Here is a 16,822-nt window from a genome sequence, read left to right as displayed (position 1 = left end):
ACAAGTGTAGGATGGGAACGCGGTTTCTGGGCCGCGTGTGGACTTCTAGTCTGCTCGGAGCAGTTGTTGCTGCGTACGCAGAGCCGTTCTGGTGTTGCTCTGGCGCCTGGGCTCCGCCGAGCAAATGAAGGATGGGCTGTTATTGTGCTTTAATGTAATCTCTCTGCTGATGGTGTTCTGGCTATGTTACTAACTGCTTAAATAGTTACGCTGTCTGATACTTTCAAGGAGGTGAAAAGTCCTTTCTAACACAAGGGTTAATCTTGTTACTATGATGGATTGTTTTTAGAATTAATTCTCCATTGTACCCAAAAAGTTTTGGTGTTCGATATAGTAAGAAGCTAAAACTAAATACCGGTAAATAATTTTAGAAAGGAAACTTCTAACTTAATTTTATACTGCTGTAGTTAAGGTGTTGAGTTCAAGAGCTAATAATCTGGAAGTCAAATTCAAATTTAAATCCAGTCCCTGGCACTATGCAAAGATAGGAAATCAAAAGATGACACTGAAGTTGCATATTTTGACTGGAGTGGTTCGTTCCCTTTGGACAGTTCTCTTCAAATATATTCGTTCTTAAGATGTCAAACTTTTTGCTGTTTTTAGCTATTGTAGAGCTAAGGTTTATATATAGGAGCGTCAGAAAGCGTTTAAGCATAAACTGCATGCTGGATGTTGACATCACGGAGATGGTTCAGTGGATGAGAAGAGACTTTAAACCTTAAGCTCCGATGCTAAATACGGTCATAAAATCCAGATCTGTTACCTGTTCAGTTCTCTGCTTTCCTTTTGCTCTTTTACCGAAGATCACCGAGGGAGAACCGCTGCGGGTACTGAGCAGCGAGTAAGTCGTGTCTAAACCGAGCGTAGGAAAGCAAGCCGCAAAACGGCAGCGGCTGCCGGCTGGGTAACCGCGGGCGCTCTTGCGTGAGGTCTGCCTGCTGCCCTCTTCCCGGGCAGCTTTCCCTTGCTGCGCAGCGCGGGCTGCGGGCGTCCGCTGGGCGGGCGGCACCGCGCCGCGCAGCGAGGAGCCGGAGCAAGGAGGGGTGGTCAGCCTGGGCGCTGCCTGGCTTTGGCGCGCGTGCGCGCTCACCTGGCTGGTGCCCAGACGAACTGATTCAGAACATGGGAAAATTACCTGGTGTTTTGGTGGTGGTGGTGGTGTTTTTCTTTCTTTCTTTTTTTTTCTTTTTTTTTTCTTTAAGCCTTCATGTGAAGTAGAAGATAATTTCTGTAAAGTTTGCCTGCTCTTTTACACATTGCATTTTCTGGGAAGACTACCAAATTCGTGTTATTTTATGTCACTTAAAAATATTTGATATGCAGCACTTTAAGAAAATGTTCCCACAGTTTAGAAATATCTAACAGTTGTTTTTCCATTTTCCTTGTGGAGTTTCTTCAGATACATATGTATGTCGATCAGTGCATTACTGAGGACCTATTTTTTCCAAGTTGCTTTGGAGTACCATCACAGAAACGTCTCCCATGTGAGGGAACCCAGTTACTGCTGATACGGCCACAAAAGCAGAGAGACACGTGCAAGAATGGGCCAAATGGGAGGTTGCAGAGCTGTGATAGTACCAGGTGTCCCTGGATATAGGTTCACCCTGAGTGTGTTGGTCTGTTTGCAAGGCGGGGGGGGGTTCGTTTTGAACATAAGATCTCTGCTCCCTCCATGCCACGCAGCCCAGCTCAGGGCTGTTATCCCGTCCTCTCCTTTCCTCTCCCACCGACCCAGCCACGTGCTGCCCTTTGCTCCCCGCTGGACAACCCCTTCTGCCTTGACCTGGGAATAATGCCTGCTCTTCCTTTACTTTTTCTGTTCCTAAGAAACTCAATGTCAGTGCTGAAAGGTGGTAATTTTATTCATATTCGGCGCTTTTGAAAAACGGGTTTGAAAATCAAAGCCTCTTTATACTGAGCAGATAAAGCATGAGCTGTGGAAGTTAAGACCCTTTGTCGTTAAGTTTACAGCTTGCCCAGCGTGAGGCAGAGTCATTCTAATGGAGAACCGTTCCCCTTTCTCCTCAACTCTGAACTGGCAGCAGATAAAGTTGCAGAGCAGAAGGGTTGAGGTGCCAGGCTGACACTTTCAGCCAAAGGTGTGTAATTTCAACTCCGGTTCAGTTAAGCAGGTGGAGAACCTCGTGGAAGTGCCTCTGTTCCCTGGAAAAAAAGGTTTTGCCTGCTTGGCTGCCCTCACTGAGGAATCTATGGAAACTAAATCGCTGTGAGCCAGGCTTTAATTGATTTCAGGGCATCTCCACAATTTTAGCTAAATTGCGTTGTAAACTGATTTAATTAAATGCTTGCGACTCCGTATGTAAACAAAGCAGAACACCAGTGGTTTGTTTAATGTTGTTGAAGAGCCATCAGCTTCTGTGAGCATTACTAACACGAAGCTCTAAAACTCCAACACTTCCTCTCCCTCGTCCTCTCCCCGCACAGAGCAAAGGTGGAAAACCCAGTTTTCTTTAAAGAACTTGACGTGAAAAGATTCATCCATGTTAATGCATGGATTATTTAAAAGGTATTTGATTTGGCCAAAGGGAAGTCAAGGACTTACCTTGTAATAGGTCTCGCTGTTGCTAGTGTCTTTGTTAAATTCTAGACAGTCTGTATTTGGAATACGTTTTTATTCCTGTTGAATGGCCCAAGACTGTTTTCTTGCTGAAATAAATTTCATGAACAATGTAAACAAAAAATAAACAAAAATCATCTTAACTGAGTGCGCCTTGGAGCAGAACAGTGAAGGATGCATATGAGCACTCATATTTGTACGTTAGGAAAGAAAATGAGAAGCAGTGGGTGCTAAATTCATAAGTCATTTGGGCACTTTGAAAACATAGCATGTTACTTGTCAAGAAACACTGTGAAGAAAATTGCTCCTATTTTATCAGTTTGCGGTGTTTTATGGGGTGTTCTACCAGAAGCGAACTGCATGACCGTTTGTAATTCAGCATATGGAGCTTTCTGCGGTTTCACTTCAGATCATAGTTCATCTTACTCTTTTCTTCCTTTGTTGCTGAAGCGGTGACTTCTCGCTGAGGCGTCCTGACAGACTGCGTTGCGCTGTCCGAAGCCGAAGCGGTGGGCACAGCCGCTCTGCGGCGCAGCACGGCACGCGAGCTGCGGCGCGTGGGGTTAGGGTACCCAAAGGGCTACAGTTTTAGGGAGAGATTTAACGTTCAGAGTAGGATCCCTGGTGCGGAGGGATAAGTAATTGCCAGGTCCCTGGGGGTTCCCTCCGGGACGCCGTGGGAGGGAGCTGCTAGGCAAACAGGGAAAATCCGTAGACGTGACCTGGCTGCTTCTCCGCGGTTCCTGTGCTCCGTGCCGCTTGCAAGCCCAGATGTGCTAAGTGGGGACAGCTGGGAGACTTCCTCCAAAAACACACCTGGTCTGAGTAAGAGCATAATGAAGGTGGAGCCATTATGGACCAGGCTGTAAATCAAGGTGCACAGCAAGGACAACCAAGAGGAGCCTTCTTGTGTAAGGGTGCAAGCTCCCTGGTGTCCAGGGAGCGTGTCTGGTTTGGGACTTTCAGAAAGTTTAAGTTAAATATTTCATGAGGTCTAAAGTAAGTGATGGAAAATTGTTCTGAGATTAGTAATCTTTACAGAGGAGCAGATGCCAAATCTGGGGCTCTTGCATAGTTTGTGTTTCTCTTTCTTCTGAATGAAGCGTGGAAGAATTTCCCTCCTCCCTGCTCCTGTGCTCTTGCCTCGTGGCCTTCCCTCGTGGCCTGTCTGATGAAGTTGTTTGCTTTGCAATGGCAAATGTTAGAAAAACAGCTCAAAGTCTAGCTTGCAAGTTTACTGCCTGTTCTGTCCTAGTGTTGGATGCTGTTAAGTTCTCATTAGTTGCTTTGTTTCTTTGTGGAGAATAATGTACAGTGCATACTATAGGTAAAACATTTCAAAAGCATTTGTATTTTAGGGAAGAGTTTTACAGAAAAATTTGCTTAGTTTTGCTCTTTATTAGAAACATGTTTATTGTAGCTTAAGTATCCAACATGAAAGTGGAATGAGGCGGAGGAAAACATGCAACATGTTAATTAAAGGTAAACTTTCTTAACATATATATTTAAAATATGCAGCAAATTGATAGGAAGGAATATATTTTTGTATGGGACAGTCCTCTCAAAGTAAGGTTAAAAAGTGTAAATGACATATTTTCCCTAACTCCAGAACATGCAGCTGCGACTCCTTAGCGCTGTGTTGTTAAGTATTGGCTAACATACTCTTGAAATGTGCCAGATTTGGTCAGTGTATGGACAGTGATGCTTTTTCTTCACTAGTCCTTTCTGTTAATGACTATTCTATTTAATAGCTCTGCTGGAGAGCTCTTAATAGCAGTCTTTTGTGCTGAACAATATCCTTCTTTCTGTAAGTGTAGAACTGCTTCCAGGCTTACTTCTACTGGAATTAGAGGGTGTTTCATGAGTAACCTTGACTTTGGGTTTTTAGACGACTAAGTGAAGTGGTTTCGTCCCTGGTCGTGTTGGAAATGTGAGTGAAGTAACGTGGCGTTCAAAAGGATCTTAGTTATTCCAGTTTATTAGGAAACTCAATTTATTTAAAAGGAAATGTCTTTTAAAAAACAAAATTTTCCTTTGTCCCAGTATGGGATAATGGTCTTGGACGCTTTCTGCTCATATTTAGCCATATAAAAATGCAACCTGATGTGATGGATAATTGCAACTAAAATAGATTCGATTGAATTTCAGCCATACCAGCTTGCTTTCATTTGTAAAGGTCTGTGAAATCGTGACTCTGGAGTTTGCAATGCTGATGTTCGTCTGCGCTTGTTGCTAGCGCTTTACTTTTAATCTTCCCAAGGGTGTGAAAGAACGCTAAAAAAACTTAGGCAGGAAACACTGCGCAGACCGTGCGGCGAGTTTGATCGTTTCACCTCGCTGGAGACTTGGTAACAGCGGCACGGGCTGCTCTGCCGTGGTGCCTCCCCGCCGCCCGATTAACTCCTGGCGGCGGCACCGCCGTTAATCTCGCGGTTACAGCAGCGCGTGCCAGCCGAAACTCGGCCGCGGCCGAACCCGCACCCCGAGAGCTTTGGCCGCGCGTCGGAGCGAGTGGGGTTCGGGTTGGCTCAAAGCAAATCGCTCCCTTGAGGACAGTTCCCAGCGGTCTTCAGCTCAGCGTTCATGATGAACTGCGTAGCCGTGTCATGAGTCTGCGTCTCGGTTTTGAGAAGCTACTTCCGTTTGCGCCTCCCTTCACGTTGTAGCTATAAAACGTTGCTTAAAAGTTATAGCTGAACTGTGTTACGGAACTCGGCAGGCAAAATCCGGGCTGATCCGTTAATACCTTTTTGTCAATGTCATACGAGCCGCGTGGCAAATATAGCAACGTATTTTTAAAAAAATCCCCAAGAACAGAGATAAAAATTTTCAGTTAAACATTAACAGAATGATATGGGAAACTAGGGTACATTGTTTTTTCACGCTTTAATTTCTAGGAATAAACGTGTTACGTGGATCGTGCTGAAGAGGTAATATCGCTTTTGTGGCGCGAGGTGGACGCGGTTCCCTTTATTGCGGGAAGGAGGTGAACGGTGCTGCAGCTCCTCTCGGCCTGCCGTGGTCGCCTCTCCCGTGGATCCAGGAGCATCTCGCGGCTTTAGGGACTAGTTCCTTGCCAAAACTCAGCAGCAGCTGAGGAAGGTGCTTCCACCTGGGAGCTCGTTTACTGCTCCTCGGGCGTTCGGCTGGTTCCCGCAGGGGCGGGTGGGACGGCGCCCACCAGGAGGTGGGTTGGGTTGGCTGGGCGCCCTGGACCCAGGGTGCGTTTCTGACCGGGTAGCGCCCGCAGGGTGCGAGCGCCCTCCTCCTCCTCCTGCCGGCTTCGGCAGCGCCTGGCGGAGCAAGAAGCGGCGCGCGCGGGTTGCGCTAGCGCGGGCGCTACCCAGCAGCGTCGTGCTGCCCCGAAGCCGCCCCGTGCGGGTCCCCGCGTGGGCCGTTGTGCGCGGTCTGCTTCTCCCGGTAACCGGGGGAGGCAGAGGGGCCGCTGCAGACCGTGCGGCGTTGTGGGTTGCTCTTTTCGGAGCTGGTGGGAGCGACTGAATGAATAGATTAATTTTCTTTTGAGGTCCCGAATGAGAAAAGCAGTGGACAAGGCTGCAGATGTGAGACGTGTTTACAGCGTAAGCCCAGATTGCTCGCTGCTGGTATGAATCTGTTGGATAGCAGACCTTACTTCTAGATGGGGAAGGAAGTCTGGAAACATCCCGTTCTGTTTGCGGTCGGTATTTGTTGTTTCCATTTGCTTATTTATCACTCACGAGGGTTTTCCGTTCGCGTGACGGCATGAGCTTTGAGAAAGGGCAGTAACGTGCCCCGCGTTGCTGTTTCTGATTGCTAGTCGTTTCTTGCATGGCTTTGTCGGAATTACTACCTAAATATTTTTTGTTAAAGCCACATAATAAGATTTTCTGTGTGTAAGAATATTCTTATCACCTCTAATCAGGAAATTATGCAACAAAATGGAATATGTTTCATGCAGTTGTGTGAAAGTACCGTACGTAAAGTTGACCATTTAATACCTGTTGTTGCAATTTTGTTTTGGCTTTATCTTCTTGTTTAGTGTCCCTTTAATACCGAAATAGCCTTCTGAGTGCTGTAAGTATAAAATTCTGTAGCAGAGGTACAATTTCATATTGCATCATGTAGATAGGTCTAAAGAAATGCATTCAGGAATAATTTATAATGAACAATCTTTGTCCCTGTGGAATTCCAATATTTTATACTGAATAGTAACTGAAGGAAATACGGAAAAGTGTAAAAAGAATAAGGCAAAGCTTGATCAGATTTGCACTTTCACTTTGCATTACAGGCTAGCAATGTTAATTCTGAGTGAAAAGAAATCTGCAGCTTTTATCTTCAGAACATTTTTCCTGTGTTAAAAAGGATTAAGAATTACAGCCAGGGGAAATAACCAAGCTTTCCAAATTTGGTCTAGATAGTTAAATGTTATATTTACTTTTCACTTGCAGTATTTTTGCATGTATTATGTAACAATATCTGTAGTTAGGTTTGTAAATCCGGCAAAATCTAGCTGTATTGTTGTTTGTCTCCTTTAGAGAATAATGCATAAAACCCAATCCTCATGAAATAGAAAATAAAAAAGTGTTTCAATGGTAAGCAGCAGGTGTATGTATTGAAATAATATTTGTCAGAAACTATTAATAATTTTTTTTGAAGCTCTAACTTCTAGCTACGATGCAACTTTCCTTGCTTTATCGTCTTTTGCACTTAGTATATACTATGAAATGGGCATTATATTTAACAATACACTTAATAAATCATTAATAAATATAAAAATTTAATAATTACTAATTGAAGACTGGAAATTAGAGGATGGGTGCAGAGATTCTGGGGATATGACATGGTTCAGAAATTTAGGGGTAGCTTTTAAGGATCTTTGGGGAAGTTACAGCGGGAATCAAGAGCAGATGCAGTTTCGGTGCGTTACCCTTGCCCCTCTCCTTGAACTCTCTGCTCTCGAAAGAGAAGCACGCGAGAAAGCAGATGTCCCGATCCTGAGCTCTAGTGCAGGAGTCTTTATCATGTACTCGTCATGCAAAGACACTCGGACCGGCTGGGCAGGGGGAATATTAATATCGTCTTGTCTAGGGTCAAGGAGATAAGAAAACTAAAGGTTTGCTTTGGAATTTGGGAGAAAACTGAGATTTCTGTTTTGATGTTAATGTGGTGGTCTCTGAGGTCGGACAAAGGACAAGGATTGATGTAGCTAATCCAATATACCAGAACTTTGATAACTAACAATTTTTAGTTTGGATTAGATATAAGACAAGTGTGTAGTAGCCTGTTTGCAGTAAATACTAAGAAGGAGTCCAGTTACTTAAAACTAAAGTTATTTATATGTTATTAACCCCCAAGAGCGTTTAAGAGTGGATCTTGTGTGACTGCAGAAAATACTTATCCCTTATGAAAGCTTAAAAGGGGAAGGGGAAAAAACACATAAGCTTGTAGAAGGTCTGTAAGAACAGAGTGGGGAAAAAAGAGAATTTTCATTCATCAGCTGTTTTTTTAAAATACTGACTCAATGTAGTGCCATCCTTTAAACTTGGCTTTACAGGTAAAAACATTGTGGAAACCAAACGTAGGGCCTGCTTTGGGGAAATTGCACCTCCTTGCTTAGGATCCGAAGTTATCACTTAACGTTCGGGTCACGTAGTGAAGCTTTGGTTCGTCTCCCAAGAGCAGCTCAAGACCGCGAAGAGGAGACGCGTGGCTGCGCGCGGCGTGTCCCGACCGAGCTGGCGCGCTGACCCTTCCCGCACCGAGTCTGCGCAGGGCTTTTCTGCTGTGGGTGCCTTCATAAAATGTCATCTGCTGGCCCCTTTCAGAATGACTTGAATGGGTGAGGGATCAAGGTTTCAATGCTGAACTTGCTGTGAAGGGTGAAATCTGTTTCAAGGGTGGAGGAGTATTTTGGTCTTCATTGTGTAAAGTAAGGAAATATGTTTGAATTATTTGCTGAAGCATTTGACAATTTACGTAAAACCTTTTTCCTTTGGAATGTGTATTTGTGTGTGTGTTGCTATAAGGTGAAGAACAGTCTTTCTGTGTCAGTGTTGCACAGTGAGAAATCTCAATATATCTCAACCCTGATATTGCCACTTTTCTCAACGGGTAGGATCTGATATTGCAAGAAATAGTGCGCACGTTCTAATTAGTTTTTAGTAAGTAACGGCTGTGGCCTCTCTGAGGATGCTGGCTTTAAGTGTGTGCGTTCACCATATTCTGTGTTCTGATGGGGGATTGCTTTACATCGTCTCGCCGCTTAATTTCTCCTGCCCACATGGACTGACTAGAGTTTTTCTTGGCCGGAAATGCCATCCCAGTGCTTTTCAGTGGTGGAGTAGTGTCTCTCCTTGCACTGATTTCCAGCTGTTGCTTTTGCCTGCTCCCTAATGACAGAGCTATACTTAGATCATCCCAAAAAAGGGTGATCCTTTTTTGGTGGGTGGGTTGGTGTGGGGACGGGCATGGATGAGTTACCCTCACAAGGGAGAGCGTCCCCTCAGGAGCCTGCACGGCTCTGCGCTGCCTGAAGGTCCTCGTTGCAGAGCTGCTGGTGTTCAGAGGGAGGAGCAGTTCCTCTTGACGTTTGCGTTTGTGGGAACATGAAATGGAAGCAAAAGCTGAAATCGCAAGGTTTTTGCTCCTACAATCTGTGGCGTTATTTGGAGGCAGAGGCTTTTTTTTTTTTTTTTGAGAGAGAGAGGTGAATAAAGGTGTTTGAATACTACTTGATTCTGGTGGGGTGGTCGGAAAAATTGGCTTTGCTTCTCTGGCTGTTGTGAAAGATTCAGTGCAATAAGTTTAAAATATCTGACCTTACGGCGTAACAGTTTTTTTTTGTTTGTTTTAAATGTCAGCCTTCCAACTGTTCCTTCCCTGATGGATATGTCATTTTGAATCGTGCGTGCTAACTTGCAGAAAATCTTTCCGTCTAGGAAAAAAATCTGAGTTGTCCTTAATAAGCAGGGAGCCGGGTAGTAGGAGTGCACGTCCTTGACTCCGCAGCGCAGTTAGCAGCGACGTCCGTGCGTGATTCTGCTCGACGGGAGCGTTTCTGGAGACGCAGTGGCTGTTTTCAGCCCCGCGCGGATCGCTGGTGCCCTGCTGAAGCGTGCTCTCCGGAGACGACGGATCCGGCCCGCGGCGCACGGGTTGACTTCCTGGTTTAACTTCTGCAGCTGTGCCAGGGAAATGACAGATGTTTGGAGTGGTTCCTTTCTGTAGTCTCTTCTGGAAGCCTCAGTTTAGACGTCTCAATTCTCAATCTCTAGCGTAAAGACTATTTTACTTTTCTTATAGCGGTTCATGTGTCACAGCCTGAAGTTGTGTTGCTAATGCTATCCAAGAGAAAACACTTAAAAAATATTGGCAGCTATCCTTTTAAGTGTGTCCTCGTGTTTGCAACTGTCTTAAGTGCATCCTCCAACTGTGAAACCTGACGAGCAGATTTCGATTTAATCTTAGTCGAGTGGTCAGAGAAAACTCGAGTTGTTTTTGCCAGTATGACCTGTTATGCATTGGGAATGTTCGGAAATATGAAAGAAATTTTAGGGGAAAAAAGCCAATAAAAGTAATTTTTGCTTTTTGTCAGAGTTTAACTTGAGTTTGAAGCCTGTTTTCCTAAACAGGAAAAGAGCAATTCCAGTACAGTTCAGAAATGTTGATACTAGGTGAAGTGCACTTCCTTGTGACAGAGAAAAATAGAGGTGTTACCTCATTGCAAACAGGATATCTCTTAATAGTTAGGTTTAAATATACAAAATTTTCCACAGTGGCTTTGAATTTCTGGAGCCACAAAGATAGACTAAGTTTGGGCTGTAATAGTATTATTACTGGCTGGCTGTCATGAGGTTTCTGCTGATATCTCGTGATATTGCTAGTTTGGGCTTTAATAATGAATCAAGCCTATCACTTCATTAAAAGTCTACAAAAGCTAATTTCCAGAAACATTTTGTATGTTTTAGTGTTAGTTTATCTACGTAGGGTGGAACTGCCTGTTGCTGCTCTTGTCGGGGTGGGGTCCTTTCCTCGGACTAGAAGCAATTCTCTGCCGCTGAGCGGGAAGGAATTTTCCCTGGGCGCTTTCCCTCCAAAGACACAGCGCATGAAGGATTTCTTCCCATCTCCAGGGATGTGAAAATGATTTTTAGGGCTGAAGAGGAGAATCATTGCTTCCAGTTATAAACACATCTAAATGCATATAAATGCAGTCATGCTTTTGATGGTTTCGTCAAAAGAATTTTTCATGGTTATCGAAAGGTTTTCTTGCCTTTTTTTGCTGCTTTGCTCTTCGTTTATAAAACCGCCCCTTTTTTGAGCGTACCACCACCTGTCTGCCATATGCCTCAGTAATAGCGGTGCACGCACATTAGCATCAAACTTCTCAAGCTCCCGTGGAGGAGTTTTAGAGCGCTCGGCAAGCGTGGAAACGGCCCCCTCGGCAGGGTGCCGGCTGCTTGCGGAGGGCTCCGGGCAAACTCGGCACCGTCGTCCGTTGCGTTCTGGGAACTGGCATCCTAGCGTGTCCGTGCCTAAAGAGGAACCCAAACGCCGGCTTCCCAGAAGTAGGGTCTGAGTGGTGAAGACGGGAGGTGAAAATGACCATTAACAGAATGGTGAAATTCGATTATGCACAAAGTTATCTATTTTACTGCTTTCCGTGGCTGATAAGGCGTTGCTGGTAATTACAGTGGGTTTTTTTTGAGATTGGGGGGGGGGGGATTTAAGATGAAGGTATCTTCTTAAACAGTGGAAGATTGTCTGTCTTTTCAACATCGGAATTCAATTGATGGTGAATGTTCCTTTACAAATATAAAATAGAAGGATGTTGTTTTTTTAATCCTGAGGGTAAGCAGGATCCTGAGTACATATTGTGCTTGTAATACTTGATTGCATTTGGTGTAATTGTCAAGCACATATTTATTCTAGTCTAGTATGCCAAACTATATATTTACTTTAGGTCAGGAAGAGTTCAATAATGAAAAAAATGTATATAACATCAATTCTCTTACTGTAGTCTTGTCTCATATTTGAGTGAGAAAAGTGTCACAGTAAGCAAAAATGTCACTTGAGCAATGCAACTTTTAAATTGAGAATTCTCTATTCCTGCCTGTTTTCTGCATAATTCTTAAAGAGTGTAGAAAGCTGATTGTTATTTAATGAGTTGGAAGAAAACAACCTGAGTTGTCCCCTAACGAAATTTTATTTGGCTCAGCTTTTATCGAGGAGACTGTTCTGTCTTCTTCAGCCCCAAATTTAAGATGAGAGTCTGGAAATTGAACAAGTAATCACTACTTTTTTTTTTCTTTTTTTTTTCTTTTCCTTTTTTAAACCTATACTTTAGAAACATGGAGAAATGGCAGGGGGGGAAGTGGTATCCAGTGACTTGTTAAGTACACTCTCCTTCTATGAGGGCAACTGTGATGTGAGGTCAGGAATTTGATCTGCAGGCTTACTAAATCTGGAGGTAACTCGCTAGCAGACCACCGTTATTGTGCAGTTTCAGCAGAACGCAGGAACGCGGTCGCGATTCCCGCGGGGGTGAGGCGCGAAGCAGGAGCGAGCGCGAGGACCCGGCCTGCTGCCCCAGGGGGTCCTGTTCCCACTTCTCGTCGGTGACCAGTGAAGGCAGCTCGGTTTCTCGTACAATTGCTACTCAGCTAACACTTTGAAAGATAAGTGGCTCCTGTGTATTCTAAGAACGTGTTATATCTAGTATTTGTGTTTTATTTTTCTTTAATTCCATCCTGACAGATGGCATTTTCATTCTTATGTGTGGGGTTTTTCACAGTTGTTATGTCAACTGCCGCTCATTCGAAAATATCTTGCTGACCTCATGAGCCAACTTCAGGATTAAAGAGTTCATGATGTCATCAAGAAGCAAAATGCCTTGGGATCTGATAAATAGCTACAGTGTTTCTTGGCTGTATATTAGAAATATCTGTTCTTTAGACACTGGAAATGTAAAAAGTAATCCATTTCAAAAATCATTACTTCTGACATTCATACTTTTCTTTGGGGAAGGAAAAAAATGCAGCAGCTGGAGGCTGAGTCCGCAGCAGCAAAGGAGGCTGCGTAGCAGCAGTGTGCCTCTTCCTCTGCAGAAATGGCAGGAGTTGAGCTGAAAGGAACTTGACAAAACCTAGAGGAAAGGTTACGGTTCAGCAAGGGTGAAATATGTCTGTAACGCTGTTGCTTATTGCTCTGTGCGCTATGGCCTGTTGGGTGAATAAAAAGGTTGTTTTAAAGAAGTTCCCACTGAGGCACTTTAACCATCTGCAAGTCAGAACTTCATGGGGAAAACCAAAAACTCCATACAGGAATGAGTACAGGTGAGCTTGTCGCATGACCACAGGATGCCCGAGGCTGGCAGGACCTCTGGAGATAGTCCGGTCCAAGCCCTGCTCAAGCAGGGTCAGCTGGAGCAGGTTGCCCAGCTCTGTGTCTGGACGGGTGTTGAATGCCTCCGTGGATGGAGACCCCACAGCCTCTCTGGGCAATCTGTTCCCGTGTTGGATCGCGCTGCCGTGTGAGTAGGGCAGTAATGTCCGAGAGGCTGGTCTGCCAGAATCCCCTTGTATACTGGGGTCGGGACTGTTTCAGGAGCTGCGCTCTTGGGAGACTGCGGCTGGGTCATGGCTCATTCAGAGAGCATGATGGCTTATACCTTTTATTCTTTTGAGTATTTAGACCAGGCAGGGAGGTCTTTGTAGAGGTTTCCAACCTCCTAAGATGGGCAAGAAATTACAGAACTGGGACTAGACTTTCATAGTGTTGAATCTTGTAGCTGACCTGTTCCTTCACAAGGTGAGTCTGGCAACAAACTGTACTGAAGAAATACTGCAAGAAGTCTAGAGGCCTAGAAACTGGCTTTCGTGACTTGGAGAACGTTTCTAATTCTATTGCATGTATTTTGTTCCTGTATGTGTGATCTTGTATCTTGCTAATCCCAGACGTTTTTACTTTCCTGTGAGGCTTTCTACCAAATAGCATTTTCTCCCATGAGCTTGTGAACCTTCTACAGAGCCACCCAAGTAGCTTTATCTACACTAATGCAGACAATGTTTCTCTAGATCCTCGAATTCAGGCTCTGTCGTAATCTTGCTAATGCTTTGCATTCCATCTTCCTAGGCTAATGGCCATTCCTATAGCCTAGCTTTTGTTCAGGTTTTTGTCTTGCATCCTGATGACTAAAATGCTTTTCTTTACCCATGATAAATGCAGTTCTGTCTTGCATATCGTCTATTCAGAATGCACTTTCAGAGATAACTCTTCTTATCTGTCACTTAGATAATTTCAACCCCTTAGTTTGTATCTTTTCACTGATTTCACATTCTGTCTTGGTTTAAGAATAAGCTACTTGACTTTACAGAAAGCAATGAACTTTGACAGTAACCATCCTAAGAAATTTGTTTGTCAAACAGTAGTGGAAGGCTGGCTGACTTTTTTTTTTTAATTGCTCATTCACTAGATTTGCCAGGAAACATCTTTTTGCGCTATCCCATGATGCCTCTTGGGAAACCTCCTTTTAAAAGCTATATCCATATGTGTGTCTGTGTGTGTATACTTAAATGAAGTTCTTTAGGGCACAGGCTATCTTTTCCTCAGGTATCCATATAGTGCCTGGCGTGCTGGGGTTATTGGTCCATAGCTGGCACTCTTAATAACAATTGTAATTCAGAATTTCACATGAAGAAGGTGAGCTAAGACAGTGTTGCCAGATGAAACCTCTGCTGAAAGATCAAAATGGGAGGTGAAGTTGCCAAAGGTTGGGCGATGTGACATGAGAAACTGGCCTGAGTCAAAGTTGGAGTAAAGGTGAATGGAGGAGTGGAATCGGATGGGAAGCAGATCGTGAAACTGAAAACAAGTTGCCAGAGTAGTAATTTGGGTGGCAAAACTTGCCCACCTTCTGCTTTGGTATCTACGGGATTTTTGTTGTTTTAGCCCTGCTGTAGTTGTCTAGAGACAAGTATGGACACCAAGGTGGAAGCAAACGGAGTTTGCTGAGGTGGCGGTGAGTTTCGGCATGTCTTTGCTAAGGTCTGCAGAGCCGCAACTCTGTGCGGTGGGATGCAAAAGGCAGCCTCGGTCTTTAGCCGTGGCGAGGGTGATGGAGGAGAGAGATCTGAGCGGGGAGGAAGCCTGAGAATACTGTTGGCAAGAACTCACCATCACCGTCCCCCCAAAAGAGCCTTAAGCATCCTGTGCTCCATTTAATGCAACATCATTATGAAGTTGGCTTTTGCCGCTCCTGTATAATATCAGTGTTTCTTTGATAGTTAAGAGATGGATTATCAGAGCTACTCTCTCAAAAAGAGGGAAGCCAGCATCAGTTAGCATTTTTGCCTGTTAAACTCAGTAAAAAATTGTGAGTTAAATTAGTAAGAAGCTACAGGTAGTTATTCTAGGAAAAAGTAATTAGGAATTCTCATTCTATCCTGGATTTTTTTTAATTAAACAAGAAAGAAAAATCTAGTTCTTGTTTTGAGAGTTTGGGGCACTTTGCATTTGACTGTGTTGCCAATTGCAAGCATTTTAAAAAAAAAAAAAAAAAAAGCCTGATGCAACCAGTAACTAGCGCATGCAATTGTGAGATGTTGGGAGTTTCTTAATTTTCTTTGTCTGTTGTACTTCGGAAAGCACCTGTGTCGTGTTTTCAAGTTCCTTTCTATATCCATCAGAGTGAGAAATTATTTTTTTCATCAGAATAATGGTGGAGGTACTCACTTGGCTTTTGGAGTTTTAAAAACAAACAAACACCCAACTTCAAAACAAAGACTATTGAAAATTGTGAGACAATCAGTACAGTTCTAGGAGCTAACAACTCCAGATTACACGTGACACCTAATAATAAATGCCTGTAAACTGTTTCCCAATACCATGCTGCGTGCCTTCAGTGCTATAGAAACCTTAGTTCCTTGGATAAACTACTACTATGAAGGTAGCTGGTTCAGTTTAGCAGGTGTAAATTCCTGTGAAAGCATGAATTAACTTCCATGTAGCTTGATTGCTGACTAATGTGATCCTTCCTTGTTACTTGATAAAAATGTAGAGAAAGAGATAACTTGGGCCCTACTGCTGCAAAACATAAGCACAAGCTCAACTATTGAAATAGAAATGGTTTTGTTGAGTTTACATGTATATTTTGCGGGGTTATATTTAAAAAATGCAAATATTGCAAAAAATAATGTAAATTAGCTGACCCTTTTCCTAATACCTGTCAGTACTCCTGTCATTTTCAAACAAACAGTTGCTTGCCTAAAGAAGGGGAAGTTCTGGAAGAAGTTATGACAAAAAGCTATGAAAAGTGCAATAGAAAAAATGCAGTTTGCTTTCGCAGTCTCCTCTCTTTTAAATATCAGTTTGTCCTTTGTTGGTCTGTAATCAAGTAATTAAGTTATTTTCAAACAAATATGACTAGTGGGTAGTGGTATAAAAGGTATTAAATATCTACAGTACTAGAGAAAACCAACGGCTGGCAAGGGGCTACTGAAATAATCTGTCCTTGCCTGCATAGTCAACATGATAATTTTCATTAAAAAAACAGGTTAATAATAAATTAAGACTCTGTTCAGGTGGTATTGAGACTATAGCGTCTATTGAGAGTGATCAAAAGTGGTGATGCTCCCCCCGGTGGCCACTGTAATAATCTTATCTGTTGTATCCATAGTGATACAGTGGGGAAAAATTAGGCATTTATGGAAGGTACTGTATCTCACATCAAAGCCTGTTGCTAAATTCTAATTTAAAGTGTTTCCATGATTTAAAGACAAATGTAAATGGGATAAATATATATCAACTTTTTAGAATTAAAAAAGGGAAGGTAATCGTCCACAAAGACAGAAACGAAAGAGTTAGTTCTGGAATAAGGACTAGAGCTGAAAGCCTCGGGGGTGGGGAGCAGTTGAGCGTCGTGGTAAGGCTGCGGAGGTATGCCTTCGCCTCCGCGTTGGAAGGCATTGTTCTGGCAGTATTTTCTCATATACTGGTCTCTACATCTACTGAACAATGGAAGTGTCTCATTTTATCATATATGGGGGGGGGGGGGAGGATCAGGGAGCTCATGATCCTATCTGGGCCACCCGAGCCCCATGATCCCATCTGGGGCCCCGTGGTCCTGCTGGAGCTTCCCTGGGCCCCATGATCCCATCTGGGACCCTGTGGTCCCGCCAGAGCTTCCCAAGGCCCCACGATCCCGTCTGGGCCACCTGGGCCCCGTGGTCCTGCCCATGATCCCACCCGGGGCTCTGTCATCCT

The 16,822-nt window shown here is 43.8% G+C and overlaps 1 protein-coding gene across 4 annotated transcripts in view; it reads left to right on the top strand.

Annotated features, from left to right (window-relative positions):
* INPP5A (inositol polyphosphate-5-phosphatase A) overlaps nucleotides 1-16,822 on the top strand; it is a 261,753-nt gene that overhangs the window by 27,862 nt on the left and 217,069 nt on the right. The window contains exon 1 of one of the 4 annotated variants that reach the window (XM_068951381.1): nucleotides 6,126-6,257. The exons of 2 other annotated variants lie outside the window; for them this stretch is intronic. In XM_068951381.1, coding sequence (XP_068807482.1) covers nucleotides 6,219-6,257 — 39 coding nt within the window. In that variant the 5' untranslated portion in view covers nucleotides 6,126-6,218. Of the gene's footprint in view, nucleotides 1-6,125; nucleotides 6,258-16,822 lie in introns of those variants that run through there. One more of the 4 variants, XM_068951380.1, reaches the window with a different exon arrangement.

Source organism: Struthio camelus, chromosome 7, assembly GCF_040807025.1.
Source record: "Struthio camelus isolate bStrCam1 chromosome 7, bStrCam1.hap1, whole genome shotgun sequence".
Lineage (NCBI taxonomy): Eukaryota > Metazoa > Chordata > Aves > Struthioniformes > Struthionidae > Struthio > Struthio camelus.
Note: the sequence above shows the minus strand (reverse complement) of the source record. Positions and strands in the feature narration are given on the sequence as shown.